The sequence below is a fragment of the Meriones unguiculatus genome, chromosome 8, assembly GCF_030254825.1.
Source record: "Meriones unguiculatus strain TT.TT164.6M chromosome 8, Bangor_MerUng_6.1, whole genome shotgun sequence".
NCBI classification, from domain to species: Eukaryota; Metazoa; Chordata; class Mammalia; order Rodentia; family Muridae; genus Meriones; species Meriones unguiculatus.
The window spans coordinates 45,146,002-45,171,581 of NC_083356.1; the positions used below are offsets into that span (position 1 = coordinate 45,146,002).

The 25,580-nt window shown below is 39.4% G+C and overlaps 1 protein-coding gene across 4 annotated transcripts in view; it reads right to left on the reverse strand.

Moving 5' to 3' along the window:
* The window catches only part of Col14a1 (collagen type XIV alpha 1 chain), a 216,034-nt gene that overhangs the window by 42,573 nt on the left and 147,881 nt on the right, over positions 1–25,580 (reverse strand). For all 4 annotated transcript variants that reach the window (XM_021650061.2, XM_021650060.2, XM_060389409.1 and 1 more), the window contains exons 35-40: positions 23,385–23,462; positions 19,845–19,931; positions 18,492–18,545; positions 12,754–12,849; positions 11,348–11,401; positions 10,996–11,049 (exon numbers count right to left, since the gene is read on the reverse strand). In XM_021650061.2, coding sequence (XP_021505736.1) covers positions 10,996–11,049; positions 11,348–11,401; positions 12,754–12,849; positions 18,492–18,545; positions 19,845–19,931; positions 23,385–23,462 — 423 coding nt within the window. The remainder of the gene's footprint in view (positions 1–10,995; positions 11,050–11,347; positions 11,402–12,753; positions 12,850–18,491; positions 18,546–19,844; positions 19,932–23,384; positions 23,463–25,580) is intronic.

The window sequence follows — 25,580 nt, forward strand, 5'->3', positions numbered from 1 at the left end:
TGTATCTATACTCAGAGGACATAGGGGAAGACCTTGTGAGTTTGAGGCTAGCCTGGGCTACATGGTGAGGCTTTGTCTTGGAAAAAAAAAAGTTTGAGAAAGCTGTGAAGACAGGTCCTGACATAGACTGTTTCTCTCTGTGTGTCTGTCTCTGTCTCTCTTTCTCTCTTTCTCATGGATCTGTTCATTAAACCACAAAAACTCATTCTGATGTATGGGTAATAAATAAACTTATTTTTAGCAGCATGCAATGATTCATGCCTCTATCGGTACTCAGAAGGCTGAGGCAAGAGGATTGCATAAAAATTTGAGACCTTGGATACACAGTAAAAATCAAGATAATCCCAGTAAGACCTTGTCATGAATGGATTATCTTAAATGGATTTTAGACATAGCATTTCCAGGGAAAATAACAAATATAAACCAGAATATGTTGAGAGTTGATCAGGATCTTCCAGCGCAACAGCCTCATTTTATAAATGAGAAAACTTGGAGACACGAAAGAAAATCTTTATATAAAAATTTTTTTAAACATTAATTTTATTTATGTGCATGTGAATGTTTGTATTTGTGTGTATTCTGCTGTATCTGGGTACCCTCAAAGGCTGGAGGAGGATGTCAGACCTATCAGACTTCCTGGGGCTGGAATTACAGCAAGCTTATGAAGTTCCACCCTTATCTGAGATAGATGGCTGCCTGGGTAGGGAGAGGAAGTTTCTTCAGGGACTCATGACCCCTGAAAGGCTTTCTATGTGCCACCTGATGGTCCCACACCCACTCACAAAAGGCACACCCAGTGGGTTTAAAGAACAAAATAAAGCAACAACAACAATACAGTGGTTTGAATAGGAATAGCCCCCAAACGCTCAAGTGTTTGAAAGCTTGGCCATAGGGAGTGGCACTATTAGCAGGTGTGGCCTACTTGGAGAAAGTGTGTCACTGTGGAGGTGGGCTTTGAGGTCTCTTATGCTTAAGCTATGCCCAGGGTGGCACACAGTCTCCTGCTGCCAGTGAATCAAGATGTACAACTCTCAGCTCTTTTTCCAGCATCATGTCTGCCTGCATGCTGCCATGCTTTCTACTATTATAATAATGGTGGGAACCTCTGATACTGTAAGCCAGCCCCAATTAAATGTTTTTCTTTATAAATGTTGCTGTAGAGTAGAAGCTTTGGTGTGCTGTGGTCATGGTGTCTTCTCTTCACAGCAACAAAACACAAGCAGATTTTAAAAAAAATTTAAAAACTGGAATAAACACATGAAGTTGGAAGAGAAAAATTGTAGGGATACAGAGGAATTGGAGGGGATAAGGGGAAGAGATTTGATCAAAACTCATCTTATGAATGTATGAAATTCTTAATAGCAAGTAAAATGTTAAAGAAAATTTGAAAATATATTCTTTTTTTCTTAGATGAAATTTTCATATGACAAAAGTAGGTTCTGGACACATATGAAAGCAGTTTTAAAAAGATTCTGTTTGGCTTCTGCTTTTAATGTCATCTAGTACCAGACAAAAAGGAGAGAACAGAACACTGGGTCTAAACAGTGGCAAGAGCCTTCCCTGGCACAGATCTAACAGTGCCCAGAAGGAAATATATTCCTAATTCAACAGAGACAGGCTTATTCAAAAGGAGAGCTGAGCCATGACATATTTTCTTAGAGGAAAACAACAGAAAATTGCATTGTTCTCCAGAAGATTGGCAGGAAATAATGCACTTTCACCCTGTTCCCTACCACACGGGGAGGAGTGTGAAAAGGCAGTAGTCTGTGTTCTGCTTTCTGCTGACATTGAATAGACACGATTGTGAAAAAGTTTGTAAGCTTCCGACTTGCATGGTTATGATGTGCTAGGCATTCTGTGAGGTTTAGATTGGCAATGGAGAGAATAAGTTCAAAGTTCTATGGATTGTCAAACAATGAAATGGTGACAGCAAACTTTATGCTAATACACAAAGGAGTTCCAAGGGGACACACAGAATGAGCATCTGACCCAGGCTGGGGACACAGGACAGCTTTCACAGATGAGCAAATGTCTAGGCCAACACACTCTGCTGTGGTTTATATGTGCCTTCAAAAACGTGTGTTAGAAACACAATTCCCTTTGCAGCTTCTTGAGAGGTACGACATATGAGAGATATAGTTAGGCCTAGGAATGATAAACATGGCCATCACACAAGTAGTCTTGCTATAACACTGAGTCACCCTTTCATGCTCACTCTCACTCACTGTTCAGTGGTTTCTGCCACATCATACTTTAAGAAAGAAGGCCTCATGAAACGTGACCTACTAGATCTTACACTCCCCAGCCTCAAGATTCAAGGCCCAATCAATCTGTTTTTATAAATCACCTAGCCTTAAGTATACACTCAATCCAGCAGTTTCCCTCCCCAGGTATCACTGTATTCCCTGACAGTTCACTCTGAGAAAACCTGTTGCCTCTTATTAAGGTATGGTTTGGGCCTCCTTGTTCACCTTTCTATCTCAGGAAAGCAACAAACTTGGTGAAATGAAATTTTTGGAAAAATGCATGCACTCTGTAAGACGCATTTTTTAAGTGCATTAAGTCAGCCACCCATAGCAGACGTGTTTATTGACGCGAATAGCTTCGATTATTTTTGCCTTTTTGCTATTCGTACCTCAGAATACTAATATACAGCCACAGCCCACATTAAAATGGTTCTTGCTATTAAAAAGTTAAAAGGGTTTTCATAATTTTTTGAAAGTACTTGGCTATGAGCAAATTACTAAGTTATGATTTGCTGTGATCTATCAGCAATACAAAATCCAATTTAAAACTTAACTTTGATCATCACTAATGTTCTAATGAACATTAAATTAACTTTTACAAAAAATGCAAAGCATGTTCTATGTAAGCCTCATTGGATATTGATTAATTTCCATTTATATCTTTCTTTTGCATACAAACACCAATCCTTAAATGTTCATAGTTTCCAGGCCAGAGCCTACAGCCCCTGCAGGATGAAACCCACCTACCCGCAGCTAGATTTTTAACTGAAATTAAGGTCAGAAGTCAGGGTACATGTGTTTACGAATCTCTCAGAAAGAGATTTCAGAACTACTAACTCGCTAGTGATATATACACCTTCTCTGAAGCCTGCAATGGCAGATCATGGACATATGCTATAGGATTCTATACTATGGGTAAATGTTTCCTGATTACTGCAGTAAGATGTGCGAGCCACCTGGATTTGACGAGATTGTCGTGTGATGAAGTGAAGGCTATGATGCATGATTTCAACCCTGTGGTCTGGTCCTGGACTGCCATGACTAAGGGTGGCAGCTGGCCACCGGAACTAAGGCTGCTATTTGCCACGAAGGGTTACTAGTAACTACCACATCAAAAGGCCAAGCAGCCAAAAGCCACAGGCTATGCAAACATGGGCCTGGGAAGAGATTAAAGACCAGGAATTATGCATGGTACCATGCTAGGTCTCACTGGGAAATTTTCAGTGACACACACACATTAAAACTATGTGTGTATGCATAATTTATGTGTATGTGTTGATAAATGTATATATATTAATATGTATAGACATTAATATATTTAGTGCAATTTAGAATATAACTATAGATTTTTTTATTATCTCACACTTATGACTTCAGATAACTAAAACAACAACACATCATCAATATTGTGTCAAAGAGTGGATCTGGAAATATAACAGACCCTATATAATAGACCATTCAATGATTCTAAAACCTAGATTCATATAGAATCATTAAACAGTCTAAATCTATACAGTCTTAAGTCTTGCCTAAAGGATTTTCTGTATCTGTATAGTTGAGGTTAAAGTGTGAGATTTATGTACTAGACAAAACAAACAAACAAAGAAAAACAACCTGATGACTGAGATAGTGGAACTGAATTGGTTTACCAAAGTTTAAACATCTGGTCCTGCCCTGAATGACAACATTGCAAGAGGAAGGTAAGGTAGATGTCCAAGAATGGGCTTCATCTGAGCACCTAAGAGCTGAAAACTAAATACCCAAGAAGCTCCTCCTTTCTCAGATGTCCACAGATCCAAATAATGGGCTAAGAGATTAGAGTCAGAGCTTTATGAATGATCATTTCTTACTTTATTAAGAAAGTAACCCAAATTGGATTCCTGCCCCCGAAGTACAGGGTGTGGCATCCTTATTGTTAGAGTCCTGCTACTTAAGTGTCCTGGAAGATTTCCTCAATCACAAAACTCCATAGTAATCTTAACTTTCATAATTTTGTGGAAAGAAAACGTAGTGTTGGAGCCAGAGAGATGAGCTAAACTCCTGGCTCCGGCACTGCCTAGTTCTGACCATTGTTTAGTTCCTTCAACTTTCAGACTTTCAGGTTCTCTGTCTGGAAGGGCGAGGATGGCATTGCCTAGCACTCATGGGTATCCTGGGGTTAAAGACATGCACATATATCGCATACTTCATATTTAAAAGAAACAACCAACTCCAAATTGCACAAGCTCTCCTCACTGTAGCTGACTGTGTAAATGTTTTCCTGAGATTTTACAAAACTCCATCTAGAGTTGGACCCACAAAGAAGAAAATCCAAACATTCTGGCTACCAGTTTTGTGGTAATAGCTTACACTGCCTTTTCTGAAGAAGGACGATGCCCCTGGGCCTCATTATCACAAACCTACTATTTCACAAAGTATTTTTTAGATGACTCTCTCATCACTGACTAATATTCATAACAGGAATAAAATCTATCCAAATAGTTGACTTGAGTTCAATGTCTCAAGTACATTTTCAACCCAAATTATTTTTGATGAAACAGAACATTCCACACAATATGGTCTTTGTGTACATCAAAACCACACAATCAAGTAGCATGCCTCAAGTGTTCTTTCAAGGTAGAATCCAACTATTTTTTTAAAAAAACTTATACTTGCTTGACTTTTTTTACATCTTCACAATCTTCCAAGACTACTAAGCACAAAAATCCCTGACTCATTGAGCTGATCAAAAAGCGTGCATGCCAATAATATATCTTAAGATCATATCATTGGAAATACTTCATGTGAATGAACCCCTACTATGCCCCATATAGGGCAATATTATGTCTTTTACCAATGATGAATATGGGTCTTGACAACATGAAGTTTCCAAGCCCATACCTTACAGCCTGGGTGTAGAGCACCCTCCACGACAGTTCATCCTTTACAGATAAGGGAGGCCAGCTACTGTTGACACATGAGGATGAGCGGACCATTGGGAAAGAAGGATTCCCACATAAGTTTGTCCTGAGTTCAGAAACTAACACATTCTGCACATGGAAGAACAGCTCCCCCGTGGGCCACTGAAGTATATCTCTCACCATCTGTATATCTTCTTTCACTTGGTTTTTGGTAAAACCATGTTGGAAGACAGGCATAATTCTAAAATTTTTCTTTGGATACTGGCCAGAAAATTAATCTTGGAGGAAATTGACCTCAGAAGCAGTAAAGGGACTCTCTTTCATTTTTCTTTTCTCTGCTATTTTGAATTCATTCACTGTCCATCTATGTAATCTGACATTTACTTATCTATCTCTAATCAATAATCTATCTCTCTCTACATATAGATTTCTGTGTTTATCATGTGTCTCTATGTCTTCATTTCTCTGTCAAAAAACCTATCTCTTTATTCTATCATTTATTTTCTCTACATTTAATATTTCTGTCTTTTTCTATCCCTGTATTTCTCTCTCATATATAAATACATATATAGATCACCTCTCTGTCCATCATCTGTCTATCTGTCTGTCTGTCTGTCTGTCTATCTATCTTACCTATTCTATCCAATTTCCAAAGGATCAACTGAATGTGTAGTGTGGCTACTGAGAATCTAGCACATATCAGAGGAATTTGGAGATCACATGAAAGGACCTACACTGAGATATCAAGACAAGAAGAAAGTAAGGGTTGGGTGGGGAGGGTAGGAGATTTATAAGAAAAAGAAGGAAAGGCCAGAATGTTTTAGTTGGAAAGGCTTAGAGTGAAACCTGGATGCCTGACTGAATTAGTTGCAAATGTAAGCTCGAACCATCACTTTCAACATGCTAGTCTGTTGGCTTCCAAGGCTGAGGCGGAAACTTACTTCAGGAAGTCTAGCTAGACTTGCTTATGGCCTCAGGCCCAGTGTTGAATAAGAGTTGTCTCCAAGAGTCCAAGATCCACCTTGGGAAAAGCCAGAATAAGCTAGAAATATGAGAAGAGGTTGTATTTTCTCCTTTTTATTATTTCTCAAGACCTCTTAACCTCTTGGTATATTAAGTGGTAACATTGGCACCAGGAAAGAAGATGGACATCAGAAGAAGGAGAAAACAGGGAACAGGACAGGAGCCTGCCACAGAGGGCCTCTGAAAGACTCTACCCTGTAGGGTATCAAAGCAGATGCTGAGACTCATAACCAAACTTTGGGCAGAGTGCAGGGAATTTTATGAAGGAAGGGGGGCATAGAAATACCTGGAAGGGTCAGGAGCTCCAAAGGATATCAACAGAACCAAAAAATCTGGCCACAGGGGTCTTTTCTGAGACTGATACTCTAACCAAGGGCCATTCATGGATATAACCTAGAACCCCTGCACAGATGTAGCCCATGGCAGTTCAGTGTCCAAGTGGGTTCCATAGTAATGGGAACAGGGACTGCCTCTGACATAAACTGATTGGCCTACTCTTTGATCACCTCCCCCTGAAGGGGGAGCAGCCTTACTAGGACACAGAGGAAGACAATGCAGCCAGTCATGATGAGACCTGATAGACTAGGATCAAAAGGAAGGGGAGGAAGACCTCCCCTATCAGTGCACTGGGAGAGGGGCAGGGGTGGAGAAGGGGGAGGGAGGGTGAGATTGGGAAGGGAGGAGGGAGTGGGCTACATCTGGGATACAAAGTGAATAAACTGTAATTAACATAAAAATAAAAATTTAATTAAAAAAACTCTCAAAACAATAGGAAAAAATTTGACTGTGCTACAAATTACCTCATTGTGGAATTTAACGAATAGCTATCAAAACAACAAATTATAAAATAAATAATATTTATTTATTATTAAATAATAATTATTTATTGGACATTTGGGGAATGTCCAAAGGGGCTTTTCAGTTACTTTAGATGAGGATCCCATCATTCTGTTCGCTGCGTCTACAGAGTGCCGTTGTCATTGTTATTGTATAGCATCCTACAGCAGAGCAGGGATAATCATGAAGTGTTTGTTCTAAGTATTCTTTAAGAAGCTCCACATCTACCATTGCCTAACCAGAGAGACATGGCCCTCCATAGAGTATGTTTCCTGAGATGGTTCTCAACGTGTTAAGTAATTCTTTTAGGCCTTTATTAACCTCCCCCATCAGCCTTCAGATCATTTGACTAAACAGATCGGAGTCCCGTAAGTGACTCTTCTTTGACTAGCCCTTCTTTCTTCCTCCTCTACTGTCTCTGAGAGACTCATTGTTTTCCCTGCTGAGGACAGTAGGCATGAAATCCTATCCTGCTCTTTCCTCCTTTAGGAGGTCTACAGATTGCTTTCTTTAGCAACTGAAGCTTTTCTTGCTTTCATAATCTTCTCCGCAGGCATTAAGGGAAAACTCTTTTCAGGCTGAGAGTGGTAAACGGTATGGTACAGGTGCTCAGCTAAGATGTGGCTGATTGAGAAAAATATGTGTTGTTCTTCCCTTAAGCAGTGCAGCTACATCCCAGTTCCATGGCACTACTATTTTATTTCGTGTGAATGGCATCTCCTTCATTTTTATGTCAGTCGGTACTGTCTTAAATAACTTTTCTAAGGTTACAATTAAAGGAACCACCCAATCTTCTTTAAAAGACATGTGGTTTCATACTGAATAGATGCTGCTGACAGATTTACAAAAGAACTCCATTCCCATCCAAGAAAAATTTTATAATCAGCAGCAGGCACAGCCTCAAAGCTTTACTTCCAAATGGAGGGAGGGAGGAAAACAAAAACCAAGTATCTTATCACTTTATGTCAGCTCTGAAGTTTTATTAGTAAAGATAAACACATGCAAATAGAAAATATTTATTAAAAAATCTGCTTTCATATATGGATTTTAAGAGAAAAAACATCTAAAACTAGAGCATTCAAATACTAACCTAACAGGTCTGGATCAGAGTTCTTTGCCAAGACTGAGCTCTATACATAGATAAATCAAATAAACTGACTCAACCAAATCTTCAGATTTGCTGTTTTCAGGGATTCAGAAATCATGAAGGAATCTAGGTGTGTAACCACACAGATTCTTAGCCTATGCACTTGGCCAAAACATATAAATACTTCTAGATACTCCTCCCATAAGCACAAGAGCTGTACATAAATCTACCTCTCAGAGAAGGCTTTCTTCAGCTGCACTAGTCTAAACGTGGGCTATAGCCTAGTGCATTTGGTAAACAGACATTGCGCTGAGGTTTTAAACAAGTGTAAGTTCTCTGTTAAAAAGGTGGGAGTAAGAGGAGGGTTCCAGTCCCATACCTACATACTCAAAGAAAAACTTAATTTCTTTTCTTTTTTTCAGTATTAGGGATTGAAATTAGGGCTCCATGTATACCAGCCAAGCACTCTACCACTGAGAAGCTATTTTTACTATCCCCTTGAAGAGAAGACTTCCCTAAATTGCCCAGACTAGCCTTGAGCTCACTCTGTAGTCCAAACAAGCCTTCAACTTGCAATCCCCTGCCCCCATCTCAGCCTACTGTGATGATAGACTTGTGTCACCAAGCCTGGTTCCCCATTTCCATATTCTTGAGCAACCTAGTGACAGGGAGCTACAATCAGGCCTGCCAGAGTAGAAAGTAAGTCTTCCATCAAGTGTTAGCCTCTTAAGGTATACCAACCCCCAGGATATGCTATTTGAATGCTGTGTCGATCTTCACTGGACAAGATGTAAGCACTTGCCATTCCCTACGGTACAGGGGTTAGAGGAAGGTAGGGTTTCTCACAAGTCTAAATCAGTGATTATTTAGGAAGATGGAGCCTGAAGAGACACATGCTTAGGTCACAAGACTTGAGAAATCAAGTCTGTACTGACCTAGAAGCACCCTTGTATTGTCCAGCCTTCATAGTGCCAAAAAGTGCTATGTTGGCTCTAGGGAAAAAAAAGTCAGTGATAGTCCTATCCAGGTGTGAGCTCTGTAAGCTACAGAAAAGACTAGCCTGTCAAAACACACTCACTGATGCAATAGTAGCATGGATGTAATTAGGGCAACCAACCATTTTCTGTTTGGATTCAATCCCACTCAACAGTATGGAACTCTTGCCTAGTATTATAAACTGGGCCAAGAATGCCCGGCTGGGTAGGTAGGTCATAGACCCTAGGGGGAACCTAGTACTATTATTTTTGCTAAATGAAACCAGTATCAAAATGTTTTCTAAATATTTATCTCTATACCCACAGATTAGTTTAGCTTTTGACTCCCATCAGAGAAGTTTCCTTTTGCCGTAGATGCCCATTAATACAGATTCACAACTGGTCAAAATGCAGAGCATAAATGATTGTGGTGCTCAAGTGTAAACTGAACACCTCTATCACACCCCTTTCCCTCAAGGCTCAGGGAACATCATGGAAAAAGGAACAGAAAGGCTGGAATAGCCAGAGGTTGGGAAAGACTGTTGTGAAATAGTGTTTTCTGGACATGCCAAGGCTGTAGTGCGTATGAAATCACAGCAGCTATAGGTACACACACAAGACCTACACATCACCAAGACAGTCAAAATCCCAGCATGCTTGGTGGAGGAACTTACAAAGCCCTGCCCCGACCTGGGGACCTACTGGTAGCTGATGAATGCTGAGGAAGAGATAGTTTTCTTTAGGAATGTGGCCTCTGGGAGGTTGTCTGCATACACAGACCTCACTAAACTGAACTAACCAGATGAAAACAAGAGGCTATGAAGTTAGGAGGGACAGTTGCTGGGGTTCTGGGGGAAGTTGAAGTGGTTAAGTTGGGAAATGATGTGACCAAAATACATTGCATACAGACATGAAATTATCAAAGTATAAATAAAAAGATTTTTAAAAGGAAGACAGTTTCTCTTTCCCTTCAAAACGTACTAATTTTGTATTCCCTATTTTGTATTCCCTTTATGATAAAGTTCAAAATGTTAGCTCTTTCTAAGTAAATCTGACTGCATCTTATCATAAACTTGTGTAACTGTGTATCGCATAGGCATGTGCGCCCGTGTACATATTTACACACACTGCCTTATGATCTCTAGCCCAACACACTGTTTTCAAGTTGCCCCGATGTTTCCATTTTCCTCCTTTATATAAACAGTTCTTCCTATTTGCAGTGGTTTTCCTCTCCTCATCTACCTGGCCACCTCCATCACCCAATCAAGAAGCCCACACCACCTCGGGGAATCCTTCCCAGACGCCCCTGCCAAGCTTGTTTTGATTATCCACCCTTCTGTTTTAACAGGATTCTGACCCCATTACAACACATGATAAAGTTTTTAGATTTGAATTTCCCCCCATAAATTACAACTCTCCGAACCGGCCTTGGTGAAAATCTGTCAATGAAACAAAAGTCATACGTCAGCTTAAATCTTGCGTGCTGATTTTTGTACTTTATTTTGCTGCTGTCTATTTAAACCACTAAAAAGAACAGATAACTGAGATATACTAAACCAATGGATATTCCTTTTTAAGTCATTCTACTTAAATTTCTATCTACGTAGTTGTTACTTTCTTTTAGGTCTGCACTTCAAGGATCTGAAAGAACTAGGAAAACCCACTAAGCCAATTTATCTGTAATTCAGTGCAAATAAGAATCAGGCTTGAGAGCATTTAGAACAGGATACTGCCAACAAAGGTTAAATCTGATGAAAAAAAATTGACAGAAGACATGGTTGAAGGGAAACAGAAACATAATAGAAATTATGCTGATAGAAGAAAAAACACAAACCCTAACTTGGTGCCCACTTATAAAAGCTCTCTTCAGCAAAGTGACTAGGCAGGAAATCTACCTTGCCAAAAACCAACATTTGGCAAGTTCTTACCCTCTGGCCTGGTGAGCCATCACGTCCGGGTGAACCCACACTTCCAGGGATACCCTAGGGAGATCAAGAACAGAAAAGAGTTAGCTTTACGACAACAGCTTCCCTGCCCCCCGGAACAAACAACAGCCCCCAAATAAAGCCCCTGGCATAGGGGAACCTCTTGTGATACAGAACTGACACCCACAAGTTACTACTGAGAAATGGATGTTCCCGTCCTTAATCAGTCTGGCTTTCAAAAAGGTGACTGAATCACGGCAAATGTCATTAACATAGACACCCCTGCCAAGGTCACAGCTGATATCAGAAGCTGTAGATTTCTATCCTTGGCAAAAGATAACAGCAAAAATAATACCTGTGGACCAGGAAGGCCAACATCTCCTTTATCTCCTTTATCACCTGGCATTCCCTAAGTATCCAAAAGTACACAGAGTTAGGTTCACAAACATAAGTTCTTGGTTAGAGTGTTTTCAACAGTAAACTGCCTTTGCACTAACATTCACATGTCGTATTTCACCTCTCACATATGTAAACCTCCTGCAGAAGCGAATGTTTATGCACAAGAACAATTCCAAACCATCGTGCGCAGACAGCCAAGCTGATAACGCTAACACACGTGGGGGAGAGTTGAATATTTCAATGTTAGTTATAGTTTAACATTTGAAATCAGATATATTCCAGTGAATTAAATTTATTTTCAGAGATAATAAATATTTCAAAATAGCCATTTAATGCCTACAATATAAACTCTAAGACTCACTCTTTGGATTACATTCTGGTGACAGTAGAAACATGAAATCATATACCTTATTCTATACACACAATGGCTACGCATCAATAATGAATTGCTGTAACAGTTGTTACCTTTTACATGCTAAAGGGTTAGTCAAGAGCTGGGTGATAAGTCAGTGTTTGCCCCACAAGTTTGAAGACTTGCTGATTTTGATCCCCAGGACCCATATTAAAAATAAAAAATCTGAGCATAGTATCATATACTTGTAATCCCAACACTGGGGTAGGGCTCTGGACACAGGTGGGTCTCTAGGGATCCTTGGCTAGGTAGCCGAGGCCATTCATCAAGCGTTAGGCCAATGAAGGCACTATCTCACAAAACCAAGGTAGGAGACTCCAGAGGAGGTCACCTAATACTCATCTCTTGCCTGTACTTTACATACATACACACATATATCTGCATTTAGTACATGCCAAAAAACACGTATCCATGTTCACAGTGCATGAGTACACACTCACACATCACACACACACACACACAATTTTAGAAGAGAATTTAGACAAACAAGCAAAGGCTATCCAAGTTGACCTGCCATTCCGTCTTAGGTGGACTGCTATGGATATGCTTATTCCTTTCCCGTGTACCTGTTTGTTGAAAGACCAACATCGCTAAGCAAGCAATTGATTGTGGAGCTAGTGAACAGTCAGTCAGTTGTGACTGTCAAAAGGACTGGGACTCATTGGTAAGACACAAAATATAAAATCCATCCGAGGTGAGCAGCCTTACCAGGCCACAGAGGAAGACAATGCAATCAGTCCTGATGAGACCCGATAGGCTAGGGTCAGATAGAAGGGGAGGAGGTTCTCCCTTATCAGTGGACGAGGGGAGGGGCATAGGAGAAGAGGAGGGCAGGTGGATGGGACTGGGAGGAGACATGGATCGGATAATACAGCCAGAATACAAAGTGAATAAATTGTAATAAATATTAATTAATTAAAAACTCATCTGAATATATACACACAACTCACAGGCATTCCTTGAATGGACAGACCACTGGGTCCTTGAGGTCCGGGTGGGCCCTGGGGTCCTACAGGACCTGTTTCCCCCCGAGGGCCCTCTGGTCCCTAGAAAGCAAGAAAAAACAAAAAACAAAAAACTATTTGAGAAGTTAGATCCTCTAATACCCAAAAGACATTCCTGGATACAACACTTATTTCCTAATAAACTGGTAAGCTATGGAATTCTCAGAGAGTAATGAGACACAAAGCTTCAAATGATTTACCTCCTGGGTAAAATGTCATCAGTAAGCCATAGAATAAACACACCAGGATTTCATCAACTTTATTTATTTTGTTTCTGCATATAAGAATGTTGTGCCAATTATGTGAGTAAGTTGTCCGCCCACAACTGCCTAACACTTCCCAAAGGAGAACGCCCTACAGGACCACCCTCCTGGTCCAGGAAGGAAACTAGATGAATGGCCTCTTCTCCCTCCCTGCTGTCACTTCCCACGCCAGTACACCTCAGCCTCTTTCTGAAAACATCACGCCAAGCCCGTTTTCTCCCTGATCTCCCTGCAGTACCAAAGTGCAGTTCGTCTCTAGCTCAAAATCGTTTTCCCTTATACCCAGGGTCAGGCATCCCTTTCACATAGTATCTCCCAATTCTTTCAGACTCTATTGTGCTTTAAACAACTCAACAAGTAATCTTACACTCAGAATATCTATTTATGCTCAATTTTTTTTTCCCGGTCAAATCTGGTGACCACAGCAAAAGCTATGCCTTTACTAAGATCTCCTGGGCCTGTGTAGCAAACTATTCTAGTAGTGATGCTACCATTGTGTAGATCAGTGCAGTACCACATAGAACCACTTCTCCACACAAGCATGTATGATAAGAATAATCAATGGTAAGAACATCTAGCCTCGTAACCATTTGTGTGTGTATCTGTCTGTGTGTTTGTGTGTATATGTGTGTTAAAAACACTTTCTTTCTTGCAGCTTCTTTGAAATAGGGAGTATGTTGTTACCCACAGACTCTACTATGCAGTGGAATATTAGAAGCTATTTCCCCTAAAACTTAACACATATGGCCAGTTTTGCCTCATTCTTCATTCCTACTCCTGAGCCTTGGGTAACAACTACTTTGTTCTTAATTTTTATAAAAATTCTTAGATTCCACATATATGTAAAATCATTCATGACTTTCTCTTCCTGGTTTATTTCACTTAACATGTATTATAGATGCATCATGTTTTCACAAATTACCAAATTTGATCTTAAATGGCTAAGTAATATTCCACCCTGAACAACCATAATCTTTTACCAGTTCATCTTTTGGTGGGTAATTGGCTTTTTTCCACTTATTTTCTATAGTGAGTTCTGTTGCAATAACCACAAGAGCACAGATGTCTCTTCAATATACTATTTCTTTTGTATAATTTGTAAATCATTTCAAATGTGAAACTGCTGAACGTATTACTTGAGACAAATAACTCAGAATGAAAAAAATTAGTGGGGTAAACTTCAGATAGATAATCAGGACAGAATCGTTTTTCTTAAAATGAAGTGTATGGGGAAAAAGACACATGGAAAAGCCCAGCAGCTGGAATATCTGGGAAAGTCTGAAGTGGACAGAGTACCAATGGCATGTTCACTGTTGGGGCTGTACAGAACATACTGAAAGGGCCTGGAAAGGTGGGTCTGCGATTAAGAGTACTGTCTGTTCTTTCAAAGGATTCAGGATTAGTTCCCAGTAGCCACATGGTAACACACAACTGCCTGTAACTCTAGTTCCAGGGGATACAATGGCCTCTTCTGATGCTCACAGTCATCAGTCATGCACAAGATGCATAGATGTATATGTAGGAAAAAAAATACACATACAAAGAAAAAATATTTTCTAAGCAGTACATTGAAAGTAGAAATTGGTTGAAATTACATAACAATTAGAATGGGAAGGAAGTTTTTCAGTTTCATGAGGTCAATAAATGTGACCTCATGAAACTGAAAAGCTTCTATAAAGCAAAACACACTGTCGTTAGAACAAAACGACAGCCTACAGATTGGGAAAGGATCTTCACCAACCCAACGTCTGACAGAGGGCTGATATCTGGAATATATAAAGAACTAAAGAAGTTAAAAGGCAATAATTCAAGTAACCCAATTAAAAAATGTGGTATGGAGCTAAACAGAGAATTATCTATACAAGAATATAGAATGGCAGAGAAACACATAAGGAGATGTTCAACTTCCCTAGCCATCAGAGAGATGCAAATCAAAACGACACTGAGATTTCACCTGACACCCATCAGAATGGCTAAGATAAAAAAAAACTCAAGAGATAACGCATGCTGAAGAGGCTGTAGAGAAAGGGGAACCCTCCTCCATTGCTGGAGGGAATGTCAACTGGTACAACCACTATGGAAATCAATCTGGTGCTTTCTCAGACAAATAGGAATAGTGCTACCTCAAGATCCAGCTATAACACTCCTAGGCATATATCCAAATGATGTTCAAGTACACAAGGACATTTGCTCAACCATGTTTGTAGCAGCTTTATTCGTAATAGCCAGAACCTGGAAAACAACCCAGATGTCCCTCAGTTGAGGAATGGATACAGAAATTGTGGTACTTTTACACAATGGAATACTACTCAGCAATTAAAAACAAGGAAATCATTAATTTTGCAGGCAAATGGTGGGATCTAGAAAAAAATCATCCTGAGTGAGGTATCCCAAAAGCAGAAAGAAACATATGGTATATACTCACTTATATAGACCTATAAGAGAGGATAAACGTACTAAAATATGTACACCTAAAGAAGATAAACAAGAAAGAGGTCCAGGGGTAAGATGATTAATCCTCATCTAGAAAGACAAGGGGGATGGACATTGGAAATAGGAGAAAACAAGTAACAGGACAGTAGCCTACCACAGAAGGCACCTGAAAGACTCTACCTAGCAGTGTATCAAAGCAGAGGCTGAGACCCATAACCAAGCCTTCGGCAGAGTGTAGGGAATCATATGAAGGAAGGAGGAATTTGTATATCATAGAGGGGACAGGGAGCCCCATAAGGTCCAAATATATCTGAGCACAGGGGTCTTCTATGAGACTGTTTATCCAACCAAGGACCATGCATGGATATAACCTGTAACCTCTGCTCAGACATAGCCCATGATAGCTCAGTATCCAAGTGGGTTCCCTAGTAAGCGGGACAGGAATTGTTTCTGACATGAACTCATGAGCTTCCCCTCCCCCCTGAGAGAGGAGCAGCCTTGCTCGGCCACAGATAAGGACATTGCAACCATCCTGAAGATACCTGATAAGCTAGGGCCAGATGGAAGGAGAGAAGGACATCCCTTCTTAGTGGACTCGGAAGGGGGCAGGGAGGAGATGAGGGAGGGGAAGATTGGGAGGGAAAGAGGGAGAGGGCTACAGCTGGGATACAAGTGAATGTATAAAATTATTTTAAAATAAAAAATATTAAAAAAAAGAATGGGAAGGAAGAAAACCTGCAAAAGAATATAAAAAAGCCAAAAAGTTAAGACAGGATGGCAAAGAAGAAACAAATTCCAATTGAGAGCTGGCTGAATGAGTCAACTATTGTGGAGATCTCAAGGAAGGTCATCATTAAACAACTGCCTGTGGAACGAGTCGCAGCTGGCAATGCTACTGAGAACAGCTTCACAGGACTCTGAGGATATCAGAAATCACACGTGACATGAGAATTGTGCAGGAAAGGAAACTGAGGCGCACCAGACGATAGCAATCCTTAAAAAGAAGCATGCAAGGTTTCTGAGGAAGAGAGCTGGAGTGCAAAAAAAATGCAGTGTGCTTAAGAAGGGGGCAGCTCACAGATATCAGTTAGAATGTTTAACAGGAATAGTTTACTACTGCATCATTTATATATTGTTAAAAAGTAAGGCAAAAGGTAGATGGCCCATTTTATTCTTTAAAATATAAAGCAAGTAGACTAGAAGAGACCAGTGACCATTGCTTTCTGACGTGGTAAGACCACATTATAATCTCTTTGGTGCAATGAAATGAAAAAAAAAAAAAAAAAGGATCGCTTAGGACATTCCCTAAGGAAGGTAGAGTTTATTTGTCCTCGCCAAGGTGGCTATGGGATCCTCTGTTGTTCAAAATCTACTGCATACTAGTATCCTTTGTCAAGATTACAAAAGCAAAATGACCACACTAGTGACAACACTGTAGGAATAAGTAATTAGAGAAAATGTGTTACCTTAGGGTCACCAAGGGTCTGAATTAATTGATATTCATCATTAGACCCATAGTCCACTGAGAATATTGAAAAAATAATAAGATCCTGCTGAGAGGTCCTGAGAGGCAGAAGCCAGAAAGCATAGGAGCTCCTGGGCTCTGTCATAGGTAACCCAGGGAAAGAGCCAGAGCAACCTTGTTGAGAAGAGACAACCCTGGTCTTCCTTATAGCATGGTAAAAGATGGAGTCAAGAAAGGGACAGCAAGCCCATCTCAGAAAATGAAACAGATGGAACCACAAAGGATACATTCCATGGTCTTTGAATTGGATAATGCTTGATTATCTTTAGCTTCCTTTCATTTACTTCTTTTTCATGCTCACATCCTGTCCTACCTTGCATCATCTGTTTCTAATTTTAAAGTAAAACTCTTTTTCAGTGTAATGGTCTCTTCTGTATGAATAATGTAAATCTAATATATTCGAAACACTAAATCAGTAGGACAGATGGTGTGGAAATTGTGACGAGCAATGTTACTAGACCGAGATGCAGAAGCAAGTTAGAAAGTTAGAAAGGCTTGAGATATGGCTCAGTGCTGTTTGCAGAGGACCTGGGTTCAATTCCTAATTGCTTCTCACATGGTGGCTAACAACCACATATAACTCCAGTTCCAGGATATCCAATGCCTTATTCCAGCCTTCAGAGGCACTGCATAAAAGTGTACACAGACATTTATGCAAAACACCCATACACATAAAATAAACCTTTAAGGAAAGAAGGGCAATAAATGTGATGCCAACAATAGCCAAGCTATGGTCCATGATGGCGAGTTTTAAACAAGCATAAATATAGCATAGACTCTCAGGAAATTAATCTGAAAGCAGATGTGTAGAATCCACCAGAAGGTCAAGGCACTGGAGATAGAAGATCAGTTAAAGACTTTCCAGAATCCAAAGGGAAGGGGATGAGGCCTGAACTCAATTAGCAGCTGGGCTTCTGCCAGTCCTTAGAATGCCTTTGTACAAAAGAGAAAAGTATGTGTTCTGATGTGGGTTGGCATGCACCGGTCATTTCGGCTGGCTGATGCCTCTGCAGTGCGCGACCTGGAGCATTATACTTGGTGGCCTTGGGTACTGAGAATAGTAGGCAAAGCTAGGCATTTTATTACATATAATGCAAGATTGGAGAAAAAAATCCAAAATGTAAAAAATTCTCTGGAAGGGACTGAGGCAGAATAGTGACTGCATGATTCTGCTTAAGACAGATTTCTGTTAGTTGGAGAAAGAGAAGCAGGTCCCTGAGAGAATCACCTTGCAGACTAAGCCACATAGAATACCAGCTTTATTGTCTGTCCCAAAAGTCTTCCATTTGGCTGACTAGTTAAATACTTGTTTTTGTTTTAAACACACACACACACACATCTTCACTTTTAGTAAAAATTGTTTGATATGAGTGTTACAAACGTGTAAGATGCTGTAAGTCACAAAAGTAAATGAAGTCATGTTTGACTTCAAAGATGGCTGGTTGAGACAGAGAGCACCTTACCTTTGGACCCTGTTCACCTTGTTGGCCTTTTGGTCCTCGGAGTCCTGGACCACCCTGGCAAACAGATGTTAACTGTTAGCTCACAGACAAATCTCAAAACAGCATACTGTATTCATCATTCTTCATAATATGGGCTTAGGTCATTGCTGATTGTTTTCTACGAAGCCCACACATCGTGTACTAGTAAATGTGTACTATTAAGTGCTCATGATGCTCTTCAACTGGAAACTCCCCCACCCAGTTCTGGCCCTTCCTGCAGATCAGAGTCTTAGAAAATCTTTGCTCCAGGCTCTTCTAAACCTGAAAATTTCTTACTGGATTTGTTTATTGAGAGCTTATATAATGCTACTTTTGTTAACATAGACAAAGAGAAAAATACTCAATTGACATGGATTTGTGTGTGTTTTAAACCGTAATTTCATAAAAAGTCAACGAAAAAGCAACAACTCAATTCCATTTATTTACACAGAAATAAAAATAATTAAGTTAGTGCTTCTGAAATTCCAATCCTTTGCATTTCTTTACAAGATGTTTTGACATATTGATATAACAACTGTACTATTTTAATGGCAATTTTCTTTATTAGACATATCTATGTACTACAAAATAAATATGTGAATACACTCTTTTTGTATTTGTTCATGTTTTTAAATACATCTAAATATATATGTGTGCATAGTCTGAATATTTTAATTAATACATGTTTTCAAAATTAAAATATTTAATTTAAATGCATTTAAATAAATATTTGTAAAAGCAAATACAGAATTATAATAAATGGAAAAGAATATTGCTAAAAATACTAGATCACCTTACAATTAATTCAGTATAGATGATGTTATTCAGTTTACTTGGGTTTTGAACTGTACATCAAAAACATGCTCTATAGTAAGTGGGGAGGTAAATTGATGTTAGTGTGGGCCATGAGACGCCAGACATTTTTCCTTTGGTTGAGCAAAAGGACTGAAGATCAATGAACTGCGTTAACACTTTCCCTGTGTGATTCCAATTTATTTTAGGGAGTGTGCATGTTTACTTGAAAATGACTGGACAGCATCATCAGAACACATAACATTTTATACTGAGTGGGCAACAGGAGGATATGCCAATCTTATAGGGATAGCAGAGGCCCCAAACTGAAACCCACACTGAAGATAAACCACAGTAGCTCAAAGGGAGGATTTCGTACATAAGGCAGTGGAAGATAGAAGGCATGGTAAGAGGAGGATCATCTTGTACATGTGTCTAAGTTTACTTAGGGTTAAATAGGTGACAGTCCTTTAGTGCAGCAGGCAGCACCTTAGACCTCGGAGTCTACTGAAGAACATCCAAGGCTGAGCTAGTCAGACTTACTGGGGGGCCAGCTGGTCCTAGAGCCACTTCATTGGTTTCTGAGCAAGAGCAGGAACGTGGAAGGTCTGGGCAGGACTCTTCATCCCGCTGAATAGGGGGGAAAAAGTGTAATTGTTAACAAGACAGTCTACATAAATTGCTTTATTAACTAAGAAAATACGTTAGGAGACATTTAAAAAGTTTTAAGTGGACATTATGCTATAAGGTTCCCAATCAGAACGTCTCTTCAGTAAGGAGATGGCATGGGTGCATATGGGTCATCAGTATCACAGCTTTAAAGGGATCTGTTGAAACTAGATTAGAAATCCAAGCAAAGGAACAAAGTTCCGAGAGAGTGGAGAATATTTTTTGGTTTCTATTTAATTCATCTAGAGTAGCAATGTTCCCTGAACTAAAGGCCCTAAACACTGTCATTATGTTACATTTGTTTTCCTGTTTTTAAAGGATAAAGGATAACTTTTTGAAAGGCTCAAGTCAAAGCTACTGTACATGGATTAAAACAAAAAATTAAAAGTGCTTAAGCACATTGGTGTCCTGTGACAATACTATCAGCTTCTGTAGCTAAAACTAAGACAACATAATAGACCTGAAGCTTTAGGGTTGGGGTCCTCTTTCTCCTCTCTTGGGATATTTACTGACATGAGATGTTAGAAAACAAATAATATCCAGCTGAATGAATCCAAGGGAGTTAGTTACCTACAGAGTGAGGTAGAGTGCCTGTTAACGGCCTCGTATAATTTTTAAATATCCCATTTGAAGCAGGCTCCAAAATGACCTCAGCCCTGACTACAGGACTTCAGAGAGTCCCTCAGACTCTTGAGTAGATGAAAAGGCACTTCCGTATTCAAGACCTCACAGGCTCGTGAGGTTAGATAGAACAGGACACAGGCAATAAATTACCAAGATGAAAGTAAGTAAGTCTCTAAATATTCAAAAACAAAACAGCCAAAATAGTTGAATAAATGACTGATAATCCCTTCATGGCCCCTTCTTTAAATGGTGGACAGTAAGGAAAGATTTCCATTCACATCTCCTGCTGGTGGATCTCATCTGCTCTGACACTTGGTCAGCTAAATTCAAATATAAATTTAAGTATTTCAGAAGATCTCCCGGATGAACTGGGCACCAGCCATCCAGTTTCAAGACCCAGGGGTGGTTTTCTAACACTGATGACCTATCTTCCTGGAACATAATTTATAAGCCTTCAGTGAATAAAGCAAAAAGCAAAGTAATGAAAAGGGCCTAGATCCTTCCTAGAATTGCTGACCACATTTTTCCTTGACACAGAATGAAATTCTGCTTCCTTTACAATTTCTCAACCTATCTTCTTTTAAATGTAACATTAAGATGTCTTATTTAATTCATTATTAGTTTAGAAACTTATTTTTTATAAAGAATGGGTTGCTTGCTTCCTCAAATGGGGCTCCCAGGAATTTACTGCATGCAATAAATGTTTTAATCTAGTTCTAAAATCAAATCCTCTGCACTTCTCAAAGACTTGACTATGCTCATTATATGGCTTTAATTATTAAGACGTAGTAACATCCATCCAGAGCCGAGTCTCCTATTCCAGCTTACTTTCCACAAGGATCCTAAGATATGAGTCTCCTTTCATGTTTATACATAGACATATAAATACAACTTTATGACAGAATAATGGGAAAGCTTAGTTTTCTGCTAGTGTCAAATTTATTATGACTACAGTTCCAAATTTGTGTGACATGCTAGCCTGGAACAGTCTACTAAATTTGTATTGACACTGTGAATGTTTTAAAAATTCAGGGAAAATACAGCAGCATTTGACATCCACTGGATATCATGTACATAACTAGCTCAAAATAATTCAGAGCTTCATTCTGGCCATGGAGAGCTACCTTATAATCCCAAGATTGGGAGGTAGAGGCAGGAGGGTCAGAGTTCAAAGTCATCTTGTTGTTCTAGTTTCATTTCTACTGCTGTGCCAAAAACACTCTGGAAAAAACAATTTAGGGGAGGAAGGAGTCTGTCTCAGCCAACTTCTAGAGATATCAGAGCAGGAACTTGACTCAGAAACTTTGCAGGAACTCTGCCATTGGCTCATTCACAGGCCCATACTTGGCCAGCTTTTTTACACAGTTAAGGCCTGGCTGCCTGGAGATAGAACAGCATGGATTGAGCTATGTTCTCCCACAGTTAAGTCAAGACAATTCCCTATAAATATGCCCACAGGTTAATCAAAGTAGATGACTCTTCTCTCAGGTGACTCTAGGCTTTGTCAAACCGACAATCAAAGCTAAACAGGACACTGGGCTATATAGTTAGTTTGGGTTCAGCATGGATGACATGATATCCTTCCAACAAAACAGAAGGTATAAGCAAAAACACTCTACAGTGTCAACAGCCTATTCTGAAACATCTTTTTGATGTTCTATCTTAGCAAACCTAGTGTTTCAGTAGTTGCTATAATGAAAAACAAGATCATGGAGCAAATCAGTGTGCAAAAGGAAGTGAGGAACAGGCATAGTTTGATCACAAGAAAGGCCAACACTGCCACACTCAATAGGCATACACTTCTCAAATGAAAATATCTTTTCCTTTTAATGCCTGCATACCATTTTCCTGTGGGTACTGAGTTGCTAAGATAAGCAACTAAACATTTTGTAAATGGAACTTTTTCTTAACTTTTTCTTCTTTTTTAAGTTAATTTTTTTTATTTTTTATATTAGTTACAGTTTATTAACTTTATATCCCAGCTGTAGCCCCTCCCTCATTCCTTCCCAATCTCACCCTCCCTCCCTCATTTCCTCCTTGCCCCTCTCTAAGTCCACTGATAGGGGAGGTCCTCCTCCCCTTCCATCTGACCCTAGCCTTTCAGATCTCTTCAAGACTGGCTGCAATGTCCTCCTCTGTGGCCTAGCAAGGCTGCTCCTCCCTCAGGGGGAGGTGGGGTCAAAGAACCAGCCATTGAGTTCATGTCAGAAACAGTCCTGATTCCCCTTACTAGGGAACCCAATTGGACAATGAGCTACCATGGGCTATATCCGAGTAGGGGTTCTAGGTTATATCCATGCAAGAACCTTGGTTGGAGAAACAGTCTCAGAAAAGACCCCTGTGCCCAGATATATTTGCTCCTTGTGGAGCTCCTGTCCTCTCCAGGTCATACTAACTCCCCCTTCTTTGATATGATTCCCTGCACTCTGCCGAAGGTTTGGTTATGAGTCTCAGTATCTGCTTTGATACACTGCTAGGTAGAGTCTTTCAGAGACCCTCTGTGGAAAATGGAACTTTTAAGCATTTCCTTTGGCCTAGGAAGTTTGTGAAGCAGGAAGTCTGGAAGCACCTGGAATATGTGTTAATAACATCTGTTATACACAGTTCAAACTACAGGAGACCATATGTGATGGTCTCATTGGTTTCTACTCCTATGTCTCTTTATTAAACCTTCCTGACTTTAATTATCATCATAAAAGCAATTACTTATGGAATGAATATTGAGAAACAGGCTCTTATTTGCAAAGAAAACACAGATTTTAATTTCGATAGAGGTAAAAGAATTCTTACCAGGCCGGGAAGTTCACAACATTTGTCTTTACTGGCCCAGGATGTTGAGCAAATGATATCAAACATCTGTAACTGGAACTAATTCAAAAAGATAATCATCATTCAATAGGGGGATACAGATAAAACGTGTTTGTAGTTATAATATTTCATCAGAGATAAGACACCAATGTATTCATAACATAATATTTCAGTAAGTAAGTTTAAAAATAAACTCAAACTGATTTTGTTCCTGAAACACACAGTGATCTAACATTTTGTCTATAGTTACTCTGTCTCCTGTCTAACACCCCCTCCCTACCACTACTTCCCCTTCTCAGATCTACCTCCAATAAGCTCAGCTCTGTGGTTAAAGCCTTGCTTGGAAGTCCCTCCTAGCGCCTTCCAAATGCCCCGAATTATAGAGCACTCTAGATGACTGTCACGGATCGCTTAGCGCCTGCTTTTCAGTTATTTGCATTATCATCTCCTTAAATTCTTCAAGGAAGGGGAACTGCTCATCTCCGAGCCACTTAGCATAGTATCTCACACATAATAAATGTGCAGAAAGCCTGATGAATAGACTTGGTTCATTCCTTCATGCACTCATTTTCGCTGTTAGCAAGATATTGTATAGCCATTTTTGAGACAATAGTGACAATAGTGAGAACAGAAAACAAACAGTCCTGTGCTGGAAAAATGTATAGGGAATTGAAGGCTGCTGAAAAGCTATTGTGCTCAATAAGGTGCAAGGAGAGATTCACAATGAGTGCCATGGGTTCATGAACTTCGTGTATTTTTATTTAAGCAATTTTGTCACACTAAATATTTAGTCCTGTTTTACTCACATATGTTGGTAATGATTCAAGGCACAAGGTGCAATAGACAGAAATTATCTTTATAACATTAGTCAGGGTTAACACTAACCTAACAACGTAATTATTTCTACTTTATTTCCTTTTACATAATTTTGAAATATTAAAGCATGGCATCAATAAGAGAACTGAGAAGATGATAATATTTTCATTTTCAGCTGCAACCTGCAGTAAACAATGCTTTCAATAAGGACCATAAATATGTAATCCAAAGAATGCTACTCATCCTTGGCCAAGGGCCCTTAGGGTGAAAATGACAGTGCTCAAGTAGTTAATCCCATTGAAACAAGTTTCCATGGGTTTAGGGAGTACAACCAAAGAACCACTTCTACTAGCAAGAAAATGAAATCAGGCTTTCTGTTCTCGTGTTCAAGCATAACTGTGCAGATTAATGGAATGTTTGCTCTGACCAGTCAACAGAAAAGCCTTGAGTTTTGAAAATAGAGTCATTATGCAAAACAGCTTACTTTCTTGAAATTTAGCATATCAAAGTATTATTTGCTGAAATGTCAGCAGAGTACAGAGTTTATCCAACCTTCTGGGTATTTTAACATCCAGACCTTAAAGGTATGCTACATGATCCAGAACAGGGAAGCCATTCAACAAAACAATGATCAATATATATATATATATATATATAGCAAGAGATATTTCAGAGAGCACAAAGACTCGAGCCCATGGAACGAGGCTGCCAGGATAGGGCTTCTACCTCCAGCCCCAGTGAGTTATCCTGAAGAAACTAGTTCCTATTTTGAACTCTCATTTCTCTCACCTGTAAAAGTGTGTGCTGACATATTTGAACAACCCTACTCTGAATGTATGAAGCTATCTGAGTATTGAAATAATGCCCTTGCTCAGTAGGTTTTGTATGAAATGCAAGCTCATTAAAGATGTTTAAAGTTCTTGTTGAATGTATGTAAAAGGTATACACAAAACATAAATAGATCTAGTGTGAAGACTTGGATCCCCTCTTCAAGATTTCTCCGTATGTATATTCAAAATTTCCAGTCTTCAAATTCTGTGTTTCCATATATTTCAGATAAGAGATACTAAATTCTATTAGCCATTCCTGTTTGTTGTGAAGATCAAATGAGCTAATATGGAAGGAGTATTAGAACAGTGTCTGAAACACACCTGCAGTAAATTGTAAATATCATTTTAAAGTTCAAAACACAACTCTCTCGTAATTTACTTTTAAAGTATAGAAACCAAAAACGTAGAATCAAAGTAAAAGTGACAGTAGTGAGGGCAGATATGGAATAGTTTTCTTCTAAATTATTATTTACTTTTAACACTTTGAAAAAAATCTTAGTGAAAAAACAATGTTAACCAACATGTTTTGAAA